The following is a 14,453-nucleotide window of genomic DNA, read 5'->3' on the forward strand; positions in this document are numbered from 1 at the left end:
CACAGGAGCCACCCGGTCTCGAGGGAAGTAGTCCCAAAGAGCCACAAGGCAGCAGAGCCTTCCAGGCTATGAAAAGGACCATTTGCACCAACCCCACACTTTTTGTTGCTTATCAGGGAAAGATTTTACCCTCTGGCCTGGGTGAAATGGCTTCTGCTGGCATAAAGTCCGTGTAAATAGGCAACAGTCAGGGCTAGAATAGCACCTGCTCCAGCGGGAGTTGTCTTTCAGAATTAAGTGGTTGTAGTGTAAGTTTCCTGGAGGTGCCTGTGGAGCATCCAAAAGCTTCCAGGTTGCTATGACAGCAGACCAAGTGGCTGCCAAGAGGGGGCTGCTTGGATGGTAGTCATTCAAAGCAGCCAACACTTGCATGTGAGGTGTGTGTGTGTGTGTGCGCGCGCGCGCATGCAGAGACCCAAGGAGAATGTTAGATGTCCCCTGTCACCGTCTGCCTTATTCTCTTGATATAGGGTCTCTTCGCTGAACCTGGAGCTAGGCTGGTGACCAGGGAGTCTCCAAAAGCCTCTCACCACCATCCTAGCCTGGGTTCCAGGCATGTAGATGACCACTCAGTTTTGTTTTTAACATATTCGCTGGGATTTGAACCCAAGTCCTCATGTTTGCTCAGCAAGATCTCTTAACCTGATGAGATGTCTCCCAAGCTCCTAATTATTTAATTTAAAATCTTTATTGATAAATAGGTCACATAGTTTGCCCATTCAGATAATTTAATGAATTTCTGTGTGGTGTATCCATCGGAATTTTAAACACGTTTGACAGTTCCAACGTGCAAAACGTGTATTGTTTGGCCTCATCTCCTCCCCATTCCTGGTGACCCGTTTATTTTTCCCATAGCACCCGCTCCTGCTTTCCTGTCTTTTTTTGGTGTGGAGGGGAGGGCAGGCTGAGCTATCCGTGAAGAGTAAGACAGTAGGCAGCGCTCCTCTGTGGCCTCTGCATCAGCGCCTGCCTCTGGAGCCCTGTCTTAACTGCTTTAGATGATGAACTGTTGTGTGGAATTATGAGTGAAATAAACTTTTTCCCTCCCAAAGTTGCTTTTGGTCGTGGTGTTTCCCCCTGCAATAAAAACCCTACCCAAGGGTACATGTAGCTTTCATGTTCTTACAGAAATGTAACGATGGAACTTTTAATATTTTCCTGCTGTAAGTCCTCAGCATATAAATATCAAGTTGGTATATCTCTGGATTGTATTGTATTAGAATGTTTTACTCTAATTTTTTATTTTTAACAGGGTGCCACTGTAGCCCTCGATGGTGTGGAACTCACTGTGCTTGCTCTACAGCCCCTCTTCCCCTCCTCCTGCTCTTAACGCTCTTCCTGTCTCCTCTTCTGTGCTGTACCCTGAGCGCCAGTGCGGGGGGGGGGGGGTCATCCGTGGTTTCATCCATGCACCCCTCCAGTCACCTTTCTCTGTGACTCCCAGTCTCCCAATCCTTCCCCGACTCTGGCCGCCCCTCTGCTTCTTCATCTGCTCGTGCACCCACACGTGCAGCCACCCGTCCTCCCCTGATAGAGACGCACCACCATCCATGTCTCCCTCGGTGGGGACGACGCTGGGGGAGACAGCAGGAGGCAGACGCACAACTTGGGTCTAGGTATTTACTCGATGCTTTCAGATTTGGCCTCGGTGGCTCAGCAAAGGGGAGGGGCAGGGAAGAGACACACAGGGCATCCTTCAATCACTGTAACTTCTGGAAGAGGCAGGTCTTGAAGTGTCCTTTGTCAGCGATGACCGATCAGTTGGAACTGCAAGAGACAGACACTTAGCAACTCATCCTGCAGGCTAAGCACCACCCACACTGCCTCTTTCCCCAGTCCCCAATTCTCTATCCTCACCATGGGGAGAAGTCCGGTGCTCTCCACCTCTCCATCGGTGTCTTCCCCTGAGATTTATGCACATCATTATTCTGGTACCCATCGAAGTTTCCACAGGCCCCACACACCATGCCTGCATGGCCATCACCGACCATCACATTTAGCTGCCCGTCTGTTCCAAGCCAGACCTGGACCCCCGCCTTCTGGTGGACAAGCACGGAGCCATCGGGCATCCTCCGCACAGACACAGAGGTTAACACAGTAGCTGGGAGGTCCACTCGGAGACCGTTCACCTGGTGTAGGGGGAGGGGGAATGAAGAAGAGAGACTTGAGTGACAGAAGAGCTGAGGGACCACCAAGGCTGGAGTCCTCGTGCACAATAGCAATTCAAACAAAGGGGCGGGCCCTGGAGAGGAGGGTATTACAGAAGGTGCACAGGTGGGAAGACAGCTGGAGATGCTGTGGATTGATCGAGGAAGCCACACTAGCAGAATTCTGAGAGGAGGAAGGGAGGAGAGCCGCTGGCAAACAGGAGCAAGAGGAGAGCGCTGTCCTGAGAATGCTGTACCAAGTCACAGCTAAACATTGGTAAGTGTGAGAGTTAGCTGGTAACAAGCCTGAGCTATTGACTGGGCTTATAAGTAAGATAAGCCTCTGTGCGGTCATTTGGGAAGTGGCTGCTGCGTATTTGGGACAGGAAACGACTGCTTACGCACAGCTCACTGTGCATGCTTATGACTCTGTGCATGCAGTGTGACTCCCAAATTAACTTACTAATAATTTCAGAATCTTTTTGTTTAGCGTTGAAGTTGTCAGCGGACGGGGGGGATGGATCAATGGGTCCTCACAGTGTTCTGAAGCCAGGGGAAGAGCTTGGATCAGATGGATAAGCAAGCACCTGAGCAAATCACTCTTCAGGTTCTACTTTTCCCAGTGAAAAAACGACGTAGCACGTCCTGTTTGACGCCTCTCCTGCTGTACCCTTTCTATTTCCTCGCATCCGCTCATTGTAATTATTCTCAGCGATCAGTACAAGCACATACTGGGCTCTCAGAGGGGATCATAGAACCTGGAGATTGACTTGGGGAATCCCAGCGCTTCATGTGATGCCCGCTTGGCAAATCATAGTATTCCACTATCAAGACAAGCAGTGGCAGGCAGTCCAGGCCAGCTCAGTGAGGTGCAGTCCCGGAGCTTGAGCTGGGTCAGTTTCTGCTGAGGTGGCCACGCTGGTGCAGCTGGCACTTCCATCCATGAAAACAAAACTGTCTAGGAATGAAGTTGCAAGCCAGGCACAGGGACTCTCCTCTTTAAACCCAACACTCAGGAGGTAGACAAGGGTGGATCTCTGTGAGTTTAAGGCTCGTCTCTTCTACAGAGTGAATTTCAGGACAGCCAGGGCTACACAGACACATACATACATCTGGTCTTAAAAAAAATAAAAAAAAAAAAAAAAGAAGAAGAAGAAGAAGAAGAAATAGACATTGACTTCGGGGACAAGTCTGAAACCTAGAGGTGGAAGCTCCTGACAGTGTAGTTGGGGTGCTGAGGCCATCTCTGGGTTCCCCAGCTAGGGAGCCAGTCCATTCATTTTCCTTTAAGGCTGTTTGTATTCAATAGCAGCTTCGTTAAGACCAATAGCAAAGCTGTGCTGTTACTTGAATGTAAGAACTCAGGCTAAGGAGAAGGACCTGGGCTGGCCTGTAGAGGCAGGTACAAATCCAGAAAAAGCCTGTGCAGGTGGGTATGAATCCAGAAAAAGCCTGTGCAGGTAGGTACAAATCCAGAAAAAGCCTGTATAGGTAGGTACAAATCCAGAAACAGCCCAGAGATCTGGATGAAGGAAACAGACTGCAAGGCCATTGGGTAGCCAGGATGTAGGCCACCGTGACAGGAAGAAGGAAAGCCCAGGGAAGACATCCATGCCCGCTGTGCCCAGGCTTACCCACACGCCCTTGCTTTGGATCACTGTCACAATTCCATCCTGGAAGAAGATGTGGACCTTGCTCAAGACCTTGTCATTGCCACCGCAAGGCTGGACATCAGCAACCACACGGTACCAGGGCAGAGTCTTCTGGAGTCCCGGGCAGCGAGAAGAAAGCTCATAGGCACCAGGGGAGCTGATGACATTGTGAGCCCCATCGAAGGTGGTGAAGTTGCCCCCCACAGAGAGGGAGCAGAGACCTTTGGCTGGCCAACAATCCCGGACTCCTGCTCGGATCTCGCAGACTCGGCCAGATGGGCAGCCAGCTGCGCGGCATGTCAGTCCGGTGCTTGGGGAGCAGAAACAGCGTTTAATGCAGTCTGAGGTCATCAGTGAGGTGTTCACCTGTGCATGGAAAGGGGTGGATGGTGTGCATTCACACGGGGAGCCTGTAGAAGCTCCTGGTAATAAAGGGTGTGTCCTCCACCCCATGGTAGAGTCTCAATAACCCTCAGATGGATTTGTCAATGAAGCCTAGCAGAGGCCAGGCTGTGCCAAGCTCATGTTTGAACCCAAGAGCCTTGACAGTCCACGCCATCACCACCCTGTCTCAGATTGTGCCGTTACTGTGATAAGAAGCCTGGGCTGGTCCATTGGAGGATGAGTCTCCACACGGTACAAACAATGGTCTCTGCTCAGGCCACTTGCCATGGCTTGAATATGACTTGTTCCCCGAACCCTGCAGGGCTTAAATCCTCAAGGCTTGATATTAATGGCATGAACAGGGTGGAGACCTCATCCAGCTATGGAGTTTAGAAGCCGGGACTGTGATTATGTTGGGAAAGTGTGAATGATCTCAGAAGCTCTTGAAAAACTAGTATTGGCCTATGGCATGTGATCATGGCAAGGGGATCTAGGCCATAATAATTATTAGTGAGGCACGGAACCACTTGGAACAAAACCAAAGCAGGGGCGATGTTTATCGTAAGCAAAACCAGCCACCAGGGGGCTGGGTAGGTTTTAATTCATCCTATTAGTCTGAAATACTAATGACTGGGGCTGGGCATTGGGCCACCCGCCTTTAATCCCAGCACTCAGGAGGCAGAGGCAGGAGGAGCCTGGTTTGTATAGCGAGCTCCAGGATAGTCAAGACTGCATGGGAAGACCCTGTCTCAAACACGAAAATTCTTTTGTGTTTGTTACTGGTTTGCCAGAAGTTTGGTGTGCAGATTGAGGCCCAGAAACCAGTGAGACAACTCTGTAAGCACAATACACATGGCTAAGTCATGTAAAGAAAGAGCCCATCCTCCCTGGTAATGCTGAGTGAGAAGGGTACTCGGGATGAAGTGATGGTAGTGTGTTATTGCAGTCCTTGACTCTAAGGAAGAAACAGAAGATGTGTGGCCCCGGGAAGCTGACTGCATCGCTGCAGTCTCTAAAATGGAGTATCTGTGGAGAAGGTCTTCCGGCTTTTTAAGGAGAGACTGCATGTGGAAAGGGACATACAGCTGCTTCCATGTTGAGAATATGCAGTCAGGGGCCTCCCCAGAGCCTGCACCACGATCTTTGGACTTCTGATCTCCATAAAGCAGCCCTCTCCAGGTATTGTCTTATGGTAACAAAGAGCTAGTGGCCTACAGCATCACCCTCCGCTGTCTTGTTAGGTGACAAATAAGCTCAGAGGGGTCCCAAGCTGGAGTCACAGGATTAGAAACATAAAAGGGGTCATTGCTTGAATCTATTACATTTTGTAGTGATAGAGTAACATTAATCCCATGAAGATATTTATTATTACAACACAGGAAAACCTGACTGGAGGAGGTACGGTGGGTGCTAGGGACATTTCCGAGTCCTGGAAGCCATGGGTGGGAAGCAATGGCCTGATTCCCCCCTTCCCTCCCCCCACCTCCCGAACCAAGACCATTAACCCCTTGCCCTGGGCTCTGTCCTTAAATCTTATTCTTGCCTTTCCCTCCTTGGAGGAGGTCATCAGATTCTGCTTCCTCAGGGGCCCTGGGCCAGAGAGAGAAATGACAACAGATGCTTGTATTGAAATAATGGGTGAAGTCAACCGATAATGGTATTGAACAACTGGGAAGTTCCTGGTTTTGCTCATTATCATCTGTCACGTGATTGGTTTTCGTATTCTCCCAGCAACCATGCAAACTGACTCAGGGGTAAAGGAGCCACCATGTTTGCAAGAGAGTCTCAAATGGTTTAGCCTGGCCTACAGAGCAAGTTCCAGGACTGGATCCAAAGATACAGACAGAAACGCTGTCTCGAAAAACCAAAACGACAAAAACGCAATGGTTTAAAGGAACTAACAGGCACATACTCCCAAAGAGGTGGTAGAGTGGGCGTGGCATCAGTGGATGAGCCCTGGCCAGTGTGGGGTGACTCAGTACAGCCAGCACAGCTGGGAACAGGTGGTGGCCCCCTGTGTCCCAGTCCTTGAACAGAAACCCAGAGCACAGGGGCTCCGAATGTCCCTCCAGCTCCTCCACCCCTGCTGCCCGCTGGAGTCCCTGCTCACCGGCATGTACTGGCCATTGAAGGTGCAGCCGCAGTCGTGGGCAGGGATGCACACACCCTGGGAGAGCAGGAAGTGATCATCACACTCACAGCCTTCAAAGCACTGAGTGGTGCATTGGGTGAGGCCAGAGAGCGCAGCACAAGAGTCCTGGCAGGAGCCTGTGCAGACAGAGTAGTGGCTGTGCGCAGGACACTGGAGAGCTGTGGGGAGAGGAGGTAGAGGTGGTCACCCCTGCTGCAGGACACTGATTAACTGACCTCCTGTCCCTGGTCAGGACGGTGCTGAAGATGTGAATACTGAAGGCATCCTCAGCCCTGTCTTACGAAGCTCATATCCAGGTTTATAGACGGCTAAAGCCGCCCTGTTGCACTGTGGGAGAATAGTTAAGAGGGGTCTGAGACCGAGTCAGGACTGGAAAATGAAATGCCGGGCCAGGATGGAAAGGCATGGGGGAAGCTTGGGCGTGGATTCAGGATCAGCCATAAGGCAGGGGTGGGGCGTGGAGGTACAGGAAGAGAGTGGGGACAGAAGAGGAGACCCGAGAAGAGGGTGCGGTGGGATAGAGTGGGCAAGCAGATTGTCGAGATGGGATGGAGAGGTGGAGCAGAAGACTCAAGCGGCGTTGGGAGGCTCTGACAGTGCTGAATTGGGACGGGGAGGGGCCAGGCAGAGTCTCTGGTGGAGACAGGAAGAGCAAGCAAAGGACTGGGATGGTACACGAATGGGTTCGAGCGAGAGACAAGGATGTGTGAGAGGCACAGAGATATCAAAGGTAAGGCGCTGGGCGCCAATAAGTGTTGCGGACCCGTGTGACTGTCATCAGAGGGTCACTGGGGCAGAAGAGAAGGATCAGGCTGGGGGTGAAATGCAGCGGGTGCAGAGATGTTTAGGACCTCCCAGGGCACATGTCCAGAGAGCACAGGGTAACGTGGGCCTGGCCTACTGTCTGGGCTAGAGAGTGTCTGCAGCCAAACCCGGACTGTTGCAATGCTGTGGGGTAGATGACGGTCGGGGTCTAGATCCTGCCAAGGAGGGAGAAGTGACCCTTCACTGGAGCGCCAGCGACCATGGGGCATCCGAGGGGACCTGTTCCTACCCTGTAATTTGGAAAGAGGTTCATTGTCTTGGATTGGGGATTGCCTGTGGCCTTGGTCTGAACACATGAGAGGCTACCCGGTGTGAGGGAGGGGTCAGCTCAGGACTCTCATGGGCTCTCAATCCGTCCAGATCACCACAGAAAGCTGGGAGCAGCCCTGGGAAGGGGTGGGCGTGAGGTCTGGGGGAGTGGACTCTTGACTGGAATCTGAGACCCCCGAGCCACAAGTGACGTGGGAATGCCACAGCAGATGCCAGGGCAGGGCTGGGGGGAGGCCCTGTCACAGGCAGGATTTCCCCAGGTCCCAGGAGGTCCCAAGAGGGGTCCCCAGACACTCACGGCAGAAGCTTTCTGTCCTCCAGGGTTTCACGGTTGCACCAGCTGCCTGACAGGCTGCAGTGTAGGCTGCCAGGCTACGGCACAGGTATACTTTGTTGCCCGTATGGGCGCACATGTCAAATACACATTGGTGGAAGTATTCTGTGGCATTTAGAACCTGGTGGCAGGCTGCGAAGGGGCCTTGGGGGTTCCAGATCAGTCCACAAGCTTCGTTTTTCTCATATGCCTTTCTCTTCTCTGCCAAGCACACAGGGCAGCCTTGGGGCCCACAGCCTTCACCACAGCCTAGCAAGGAGCCGGGAGCTCGCCATGCAGCTCCAAAGGCCTCCACGTTGGGGGCTATGGCTCCATTGGGCAGCACAAAGTCGTCTCTTTGGTTCCCATTGAAGTTGCCACAGAGGCCACAGATACGTCCATGGAAGGGACTGGGGATGGCAATGAGGATGTGGTTATCACCATCAAAGAGCATCTTCAGCCCCCTTTTCGTCTGCAGGAGCATGTTTCGGCTCTCAACACTTATATACAAGGAGCTGACAGCCACAGGCAGGGCCACAGCTTCGCCGTCCACAGTCACCTGGATGGAAGGGTCAATCAGGTTGGGGGTAAGAGTACATCATTACAGAAGGCCCTGATTGCTCTGCCATAGAATCTCATCTCTGTTAGATCCTCATGGATGGCTAGGTACATTTTAGTTGAGTGGAGTGAGGCCAATTTAGGCTCCCAGGGTAGGGATGGAGCCATGTCTCCAGTAGCTTTCAGGGTGGACCCTGACTTCCTCAAACACCATGTTCGATGGTGTTCTCAGGACTCTCAAGTTGGTGAACGTCCTCTAAGACGCTCCAAAGCAGGAGCATGACTCCAGAGGACCCGTATGTGGGCCTGTGTCTTTATCAGGACCTTGGGCAGGGTTGTGTCCACTCACCTGCGGCCCTTGAGCCAGGACCACAACCTGTCCTGACACGGTAACCACCACTCGCTGGGGTTCACCCGCCAAGTTCTTCTCCAGCACAATGGAAAACTCCTCATCTCCAGGTTTCGGGTGACAAACTTGTGCCAAGATGTAGGAGCAGGAGCCGTGAAGGTCATACACCAATCCATCAGGTGTGGCGTAATGAATGCCGTCAAGGACCAGCATTAATTTAGAACTCTTGGCATAGCAGGCACGGATGCCATCCACTAATTGGCACTCCTCATGGATGCCACAGGACTCAATCTGGCAGGTGACCTGCCCGTTTGGCCCACACTCACAGAGCCACTCACACTCAGGGCCTGGGTAGAATGTAATGCCTAGCTGGTAGTAGCGTCCATTGTAGAGGCAGCCACACTGGCCCACAGGCACACAGGTGTCACCACTGAGCACAAAGCCAGGGTCACAGACACAGCCCTCACGGCAGGTGGTTTCACAGCCCTTGGGGGCCGAGAGGCTTGGGCAGCTCACAGGGCAGGAGTCACCACAGAGCTCATAGTGACTGTTGGCAGGACACTGGAGGGCTGTGGGGACAGAACAAGGAAGAGTCAGGCAGAGGCAAAGGGAAGAGCAGAAAGGCTTGTGGGTAGGAGCCCGCTTGAGATTTCCCAGTGCCCCTGGCTTGGCATGGGACTTGATGTAGAACGCATAACAGGGGCACTGATTTGGAGTCTCAGGGGTGGGGGTGAGACCAGGTCTCCCTGAGAAGGGTGTGTCATCCTGACGAGTACTTCTAAGTGACTGTCTGGGGTATATGACCACATGCATCTGATCAGAGCAGACTAGAACTGGCCATGGCTATATCGGGGTGTGTGTGTGACCAGGCACCCATGTGTGGGAGATCAGTCAGCCTGATTGAAGAGAGTGAAGACCGTGTTAACATGACAGGAACGCCCACTGTTCCCTCGGACACCCTCCGTCTCAGGGTGCAACTCTGCCAGGGTGTTTGTGATTGGGGTGGGGTGGGCCTAACCCAGCAGATCTGCTGCCCCACACCTCCTGATCCAGTCTGCTTGGATCTGCCTGGGACAGGTCCAGATTCCAGCTGAGGGTATCTGATGTCTCACCAATGTGTGACAGGCGGTGTATGGTCTCTCCAGACACCATTTGGCTATCTGAACATCTCCATGTGTGCAGTTATAGTCCAGTGTGGGAGATGCTCCAGGGACCTCTGACCCGGTATCAGTCACTTGGCTGATGGGTTTCTTGCAGAGTAACTGACACTATCATATTCAAGTCTGCTAGCAGAACCTCCCAGAGTGTGTGCACCCAGGCTTTCTGACTTTGGGTGTGTAACTGGGTCCTTCCCTACCCCACTGGTGGTTTTCATTATTAGTACTGGGTGTATCTCTGACAGCACGTGGTGGGGATGGACCTTGAGGTCAAGTAACAGAGCTCCTGGAAAGGGCTGGGGGAGACCCTGTCTGTGTGGAGCTGCACGGGGCAAGTACTCACGACAGAAGTCTGGCTTCCTCCACTCTCCAAGTTGGGCCCTAACATCCTGACAAGCTGCCACATAGGTGGCCAGGGCAGGACAGAGACCTGCTGGATGTCCCTGAACCTGACAGGCATCCAGCAAGCATGACTCGAAGTACTGCGCGGGTGGCACGAGGCTGTGGCAGGGCGCTAGCGGGCCTTCGGGGGCCGAGATGATGCCGCAGGCGTCGGGGCCACGGAAGGGTTCCTGTTGCTCAGGTGTACAGGGCTGTGGGCAAATCCCAGTCACACACTGGTCACAGCCCGGGGCTCCGCCCACCTTCCAGCCCTCAGGTTTCCCATCTACTGAAGCCAGGTCATCTTTGGGATTTTTGTTGTAGTTCCCGCACAGGCCACAGAGGGCGCCTGCATAGGCTGCGGGCACGCGCAGGCGCAGGAAACTGTTGTCAAAAGCCAGGGAGAGCCCGAAGTTGCTGTTTATCACCAAGCCTGTGCCGCTCAGGTGAGCGAGCAGTCGCGAGTCCAGCTGGAAAGGCAGCATGATCACCTCTCTATTCACCTGTGGATGTGGGAGGGAGGAGTGAGTGGAGCGGCTGTATAAGGTTCTAATTCAATCTACACCATGTGGAATTTGCTCTTTAATCTGCGGTGAAGTAGGTGCTTCCTGCAGCCCAGAATGGAAGGCTGAGTCTGTTTCTAGCCTGCCTGGTCCCACAGGCTGTAGGCTGAACCCAGCATCATATCATGGTCCTGCCACACTGGGAAAGGTGCTTCAGAGAATGGTCCATCCCTCATTCTCTCCTGTACAGCAGAGGCTTCATGAGCCACAGCCCACTCACCTGTAGCTGTCTTGGCCACTGGGCACTGAGGGTCAGGTTGAAGCCATAGATATTCAGGGTGACACGTCGGAAGTAACTGACAGCCTGGCTGCCCCTGTGCTCATTAGTCACAGTGACTTTGAAGTATTCGGTCTCTACGGGTGGTGCATGGCAGGGTGCACTCAACAGGTACTCGCAGGTGCCTTGGAAGTCAAACTGGTACCCATCTAGGGTGATGTAACGGGGATCACCCAAGATCAGGCACTCAGCTGTGCTTGTAGGTTGGCAGCCGATCTGGCCAGAGGGCAACAAGGCACACTCCTCATCTGGTCTGCAACTGGTAGACATGCAGACCAAGGAGTCACCTCCAGGTCCACAGTGGCACCTCTTAGAGCAGGTGGCATCAGTCCAAAACTCAGTGCCTGCTTCATGGTATGTGCCGTTGACCCAGCAGCCGCAGCCGCCATCTAGGGGAACGCACTGCTCAGCACTCAACACGAAGCCCTGGTCACACTGGCAGCCCTCCACACAGGGCCCATCGCATGCAGCTGGGGTTGTGTGGCGTGAAGGGGGTGGGCAGCTGGCTGGGCAGGGTGGGCCGCAGAGCTCAAAGTGGCTGTGGTCAGGGCAGGAGATCTCTGTGGGTGGAGGAAGGGAAGGAGAGAGATGAAGGATGGCGTTAGAGTGGCCTCTGGGGGCAGAGTGGGCAGAAACACCAGCAGGGACAGGAGGGGAAGGGGAGACTTTACAGATGCGGAGACACAGTCAGGGAGGGAAGCTGAGACAATGGAGAGAGATGGCATGAGAGACAGACAGAGAGACGATGACCTGGGGACCCACGCACACAGACACAGACAGCAGAAAGACCGCAAGTATGGGAGTAGGGCCACCCAGAGCTTGCCCTGATCCCCACCACTCACCACAGCCAGCCTGAGTCCTCCAGTCCTTGATTTGGATGCCAGCAGCCTGGCAGGCCTCGGCATAAGAAGTCAGTGCCTGGCATAGTATGTCCTTGACTTGACCACCCAGGCAGATGTCCTGCACACAGCCCTTGAAGAAGCTCTCAGGAGGTACATGGGCGTGGCAGCTGGCGAAGGGGCCCACTGTGTCAGGAGCCAGAGGTCCACAGTAGCCGGGACCCTCATACTCCTCCAGTCGGTCCTCTGGGCACACTGGGCAGGAGCCCCGGCATTCATTCCAGCAAAGAGGGTCCCACCCTGGAGTCTGCCAGCTGCCACCCCAGGTGGGTGCGGAGGGAGCCGCTGTGCCGTTAGGGAAGACTTGGTCATTTTGGGGGTTTCTGTCCATGTTTCCACAGAGCCCACACACTGCACCATGGTAGCTACTGGGTAGTACGACATGTACTCTCCAGTTCCAGTCGTAGGTGATCCGAAGCCCGAAGTCAGTCACCAGCACAGCCTTGGAGCCTCCATGAATGACCGAAATCCGCCCACCAGCCAGGTAGACAGGCAAGGCCATCAGGATTCCATTCACCTGGGGAGAGAGGGAGGCGGATGGCACAAGGGACAGAACAGTGCACTGGTACTGTGGTCTCTGCCATCTTGTTCCCTCCCTCCTTCTGCCAAGGGGTTCCTCCTGACTGATATTATGGTCAGCACCAGCTCTTGGGAACAGCACCTCGCATCAGAATCTATTTTTTAGAGCTCTTGATTGGTGGAGAGTCCAAATCTGGCCTCCTTTGGGTGCTTGAGTGTCCGTCCTACTGAACGTACCTGGATTCTGCCAATCCCCTTCTTGAGGATGTCGATGCTGGTGTTGTAGACAACCACAGTGACTCTCTTCACATTGGACACAGAAGGATTGCCCTGGCTCTCATGCTTGGTGACGACCGTGAAGGGGGTCAGCCCGTCATTGCTGAGCCCAGGACACACACTCCCCGTTAGCAGGTAGCTACAGGTCCCGTGGAAGTTAGTGTTCAAGCCATCGAAGGAATAATAGTGCGGGTCTCCCCACACCCAGCATTTGGCATCATAATTGGGTACGCACACACCCTTACCACCTTTCTCTGTACATGTTTCCTGTGACCGACAGGTAACACCTTGGCATAGGTCTGTGGAAACAGGAGATGTGTTCTTGAGGGGCTGCCCAGCACAGCATTCCTGCTCCCAGAATCTAACTCAGAAGTCACCAGGAATATTGGTTCTGAATGTTGCCACGGGGAGACAGACCTGATTCCCAGTAACAGTGCTGACACCTAGGTCCTAGGTCTTAGGGTTGCTGTGGGAAAAGTTGGAGATGGCTCAGCAGCTGAGAGCACTTGTAGCTCTTGCAGGAGACCCGGGTTTGACTCATAGCACCCACACGGAGGCTCACAGCCATCAGTAACTTCAGTTCCAGGGGACCCAACACCTTCTGACTCTAGCTCTCTGACCTTAGGCTCAAGACCTTAGTCCTGGGATTTTCTGATTGAGATTTCTGTGTCTGTGTCCCCAACAATCCACACTTTGACTCAGCCCCCAGTCTAAATCTCACGGCCTGGGGTGCGAGCTCTGTTCGTGGGTGGTGGCGGCTTCTGCCTTAGGAGTCTCATTACTGAGGCTTATTTTGGAAAGCATCCATGTCCAAGGCTCTGTGTTAGTGTCACTATAAACATGTCTCCAGGCATGGGACCCACATACACTCTGGGTCCAGGCATTCACTATATCCATGTCTCCAGGCATGGGACCCACCTACACTCTGGGTCCAGGCATTCACTATATCCATGTCTCCAGGCATGGGACCCACCTACACTCTGGGTCTAGGCATTCACTATATCCATGTCTCCAGGCATGGGACCCACATACACTCTGGGTCTAGGCATTCAGCCTTTGAACTTGATCCCCTGTCTTGTTTCCTGTTTGAAATCAGCCTGGGAGTTTTGTGAGCAGAAGGTGCTGGGAAGTCTGTGCATGCACCCGCGTGTGTGTGCGTGCGTGTCTGTCTGTCTGTCTGTCCCTGTGTCTGCTTGTGGTCCTGTCTGTCCTCACAACCTGCTCTGCTCTTCCAGCAGCTGCTGTGCTGTGGGGCCTGTGACAGGTGAGTCACTGGCTCTCTAACAGCTCACCTAGACACCCTAGGTGGCTGCTGCCAGCTGAGTTTCTCCAGCACTTGAAGGCATGAGGGGGTTGTTCCCTCCTGCAACCTCAGCCTGCAGGATCCTCTGGTGCAGTGGCTGCAGGGGTATCTTCTCTAGTGAGGTTGGAGGCAGGCTTAGGGCGTGGCACTTCCCAATCCTGGCCTTCCTTTGTGATGAAGGAAGCTCTTAGAGTGCCACTCCACGTATCTTCTGTGTGCGCTGGTACGCTGGTAGCACCTTTCCCCGGCTTTAGCGCTATGACCGACCGCACTTAGGGTGCTGCGCATGCCCAGGCAAGCGCCGAGCCACATCCCCAAACACATAAGTCACTCGCCCCCGTTAAGCTTTCTTCTGTTGTGACCCTGATCAATGTAACCCATTCCTCAGTGACTCTGAAATCCTCCTCCTCATCTCTGAGTGTCTCAGC

The 14,453-nt window shown here is 53.6% G+C and overlaps 1 protein-coding gene across 1 annotated transcript in view; it reads right to left on the reverse strand.

Moving 5' to 3' along the window:
* Positions 1 to 1,606: 1,606 nt before the first annotated feature.
* The window catches only part of LOC127238879 (IgGFc-binding protein), a 33,371-nt gene continuing 20,524 nt past the window's right edge, over positions 1,607 to 14,453 (reverse strand). The window contains exons 10-19 of the mRNA XM_051207640.1: positions 12,684 to 13,021; positions 11,871 to 12,444; positions 10,972 to 11,588; positions 10,151 to 10,691; positions 8,651 to 9,219; positions 7,729 to 8,302; positions 6,294 to 6,493; positions 3,782 to 4,165; positions 1,858 to 2,129; positions 1,607 to 1,767 (exon numbers count right to left, since the gene is read on the reverse strand). Of these exons, the coding sequence (XP_051063597.1) occupies positions 1,758 to 1,767; positions 1,858 to 2,129; positions 3,782 to 4,165; positions 6,294 to 6,493; positions 7,729 to 8,302; positions 8,651 to 9,219; positions 10,151 to 10,691; positions 10,972 to 11,588; positions 11,871 to 12,444; positions 12,684 to 13,021 (4,079 nt within the window). The 3' untranslated portion in view covers positions 1,607 to 1,757. The remainder of the gene's footprint in view (positions 1,768 to 1,857; positions 2,130 to 3,781; positions 4,166 to 6,293; positions 6,494 to 7,728; positions 8,303 to 8,650; positions 9,220 to 10,150; positions 10,692 to 10,971; positions 11,589 to 11,870; positions 12,445 to 12,683; positions 13,022 to 14,453) is intronic.

This window comes from Phodopus roborovskii, unplaced genomic scaffold, assembly GCF_943737965.1.
Source record: "Phodopus roborovskii unplaced genomic scaffold, PHOROB, whole genome shotgun sequence".
NCBI classification, from domain to species: domain Eukaryota; kingdom Metazoa; phylum Chordata; class Mammalia; order Rodentia; family Cricetidae; genus Phodopus; species Phodopus roborovskii.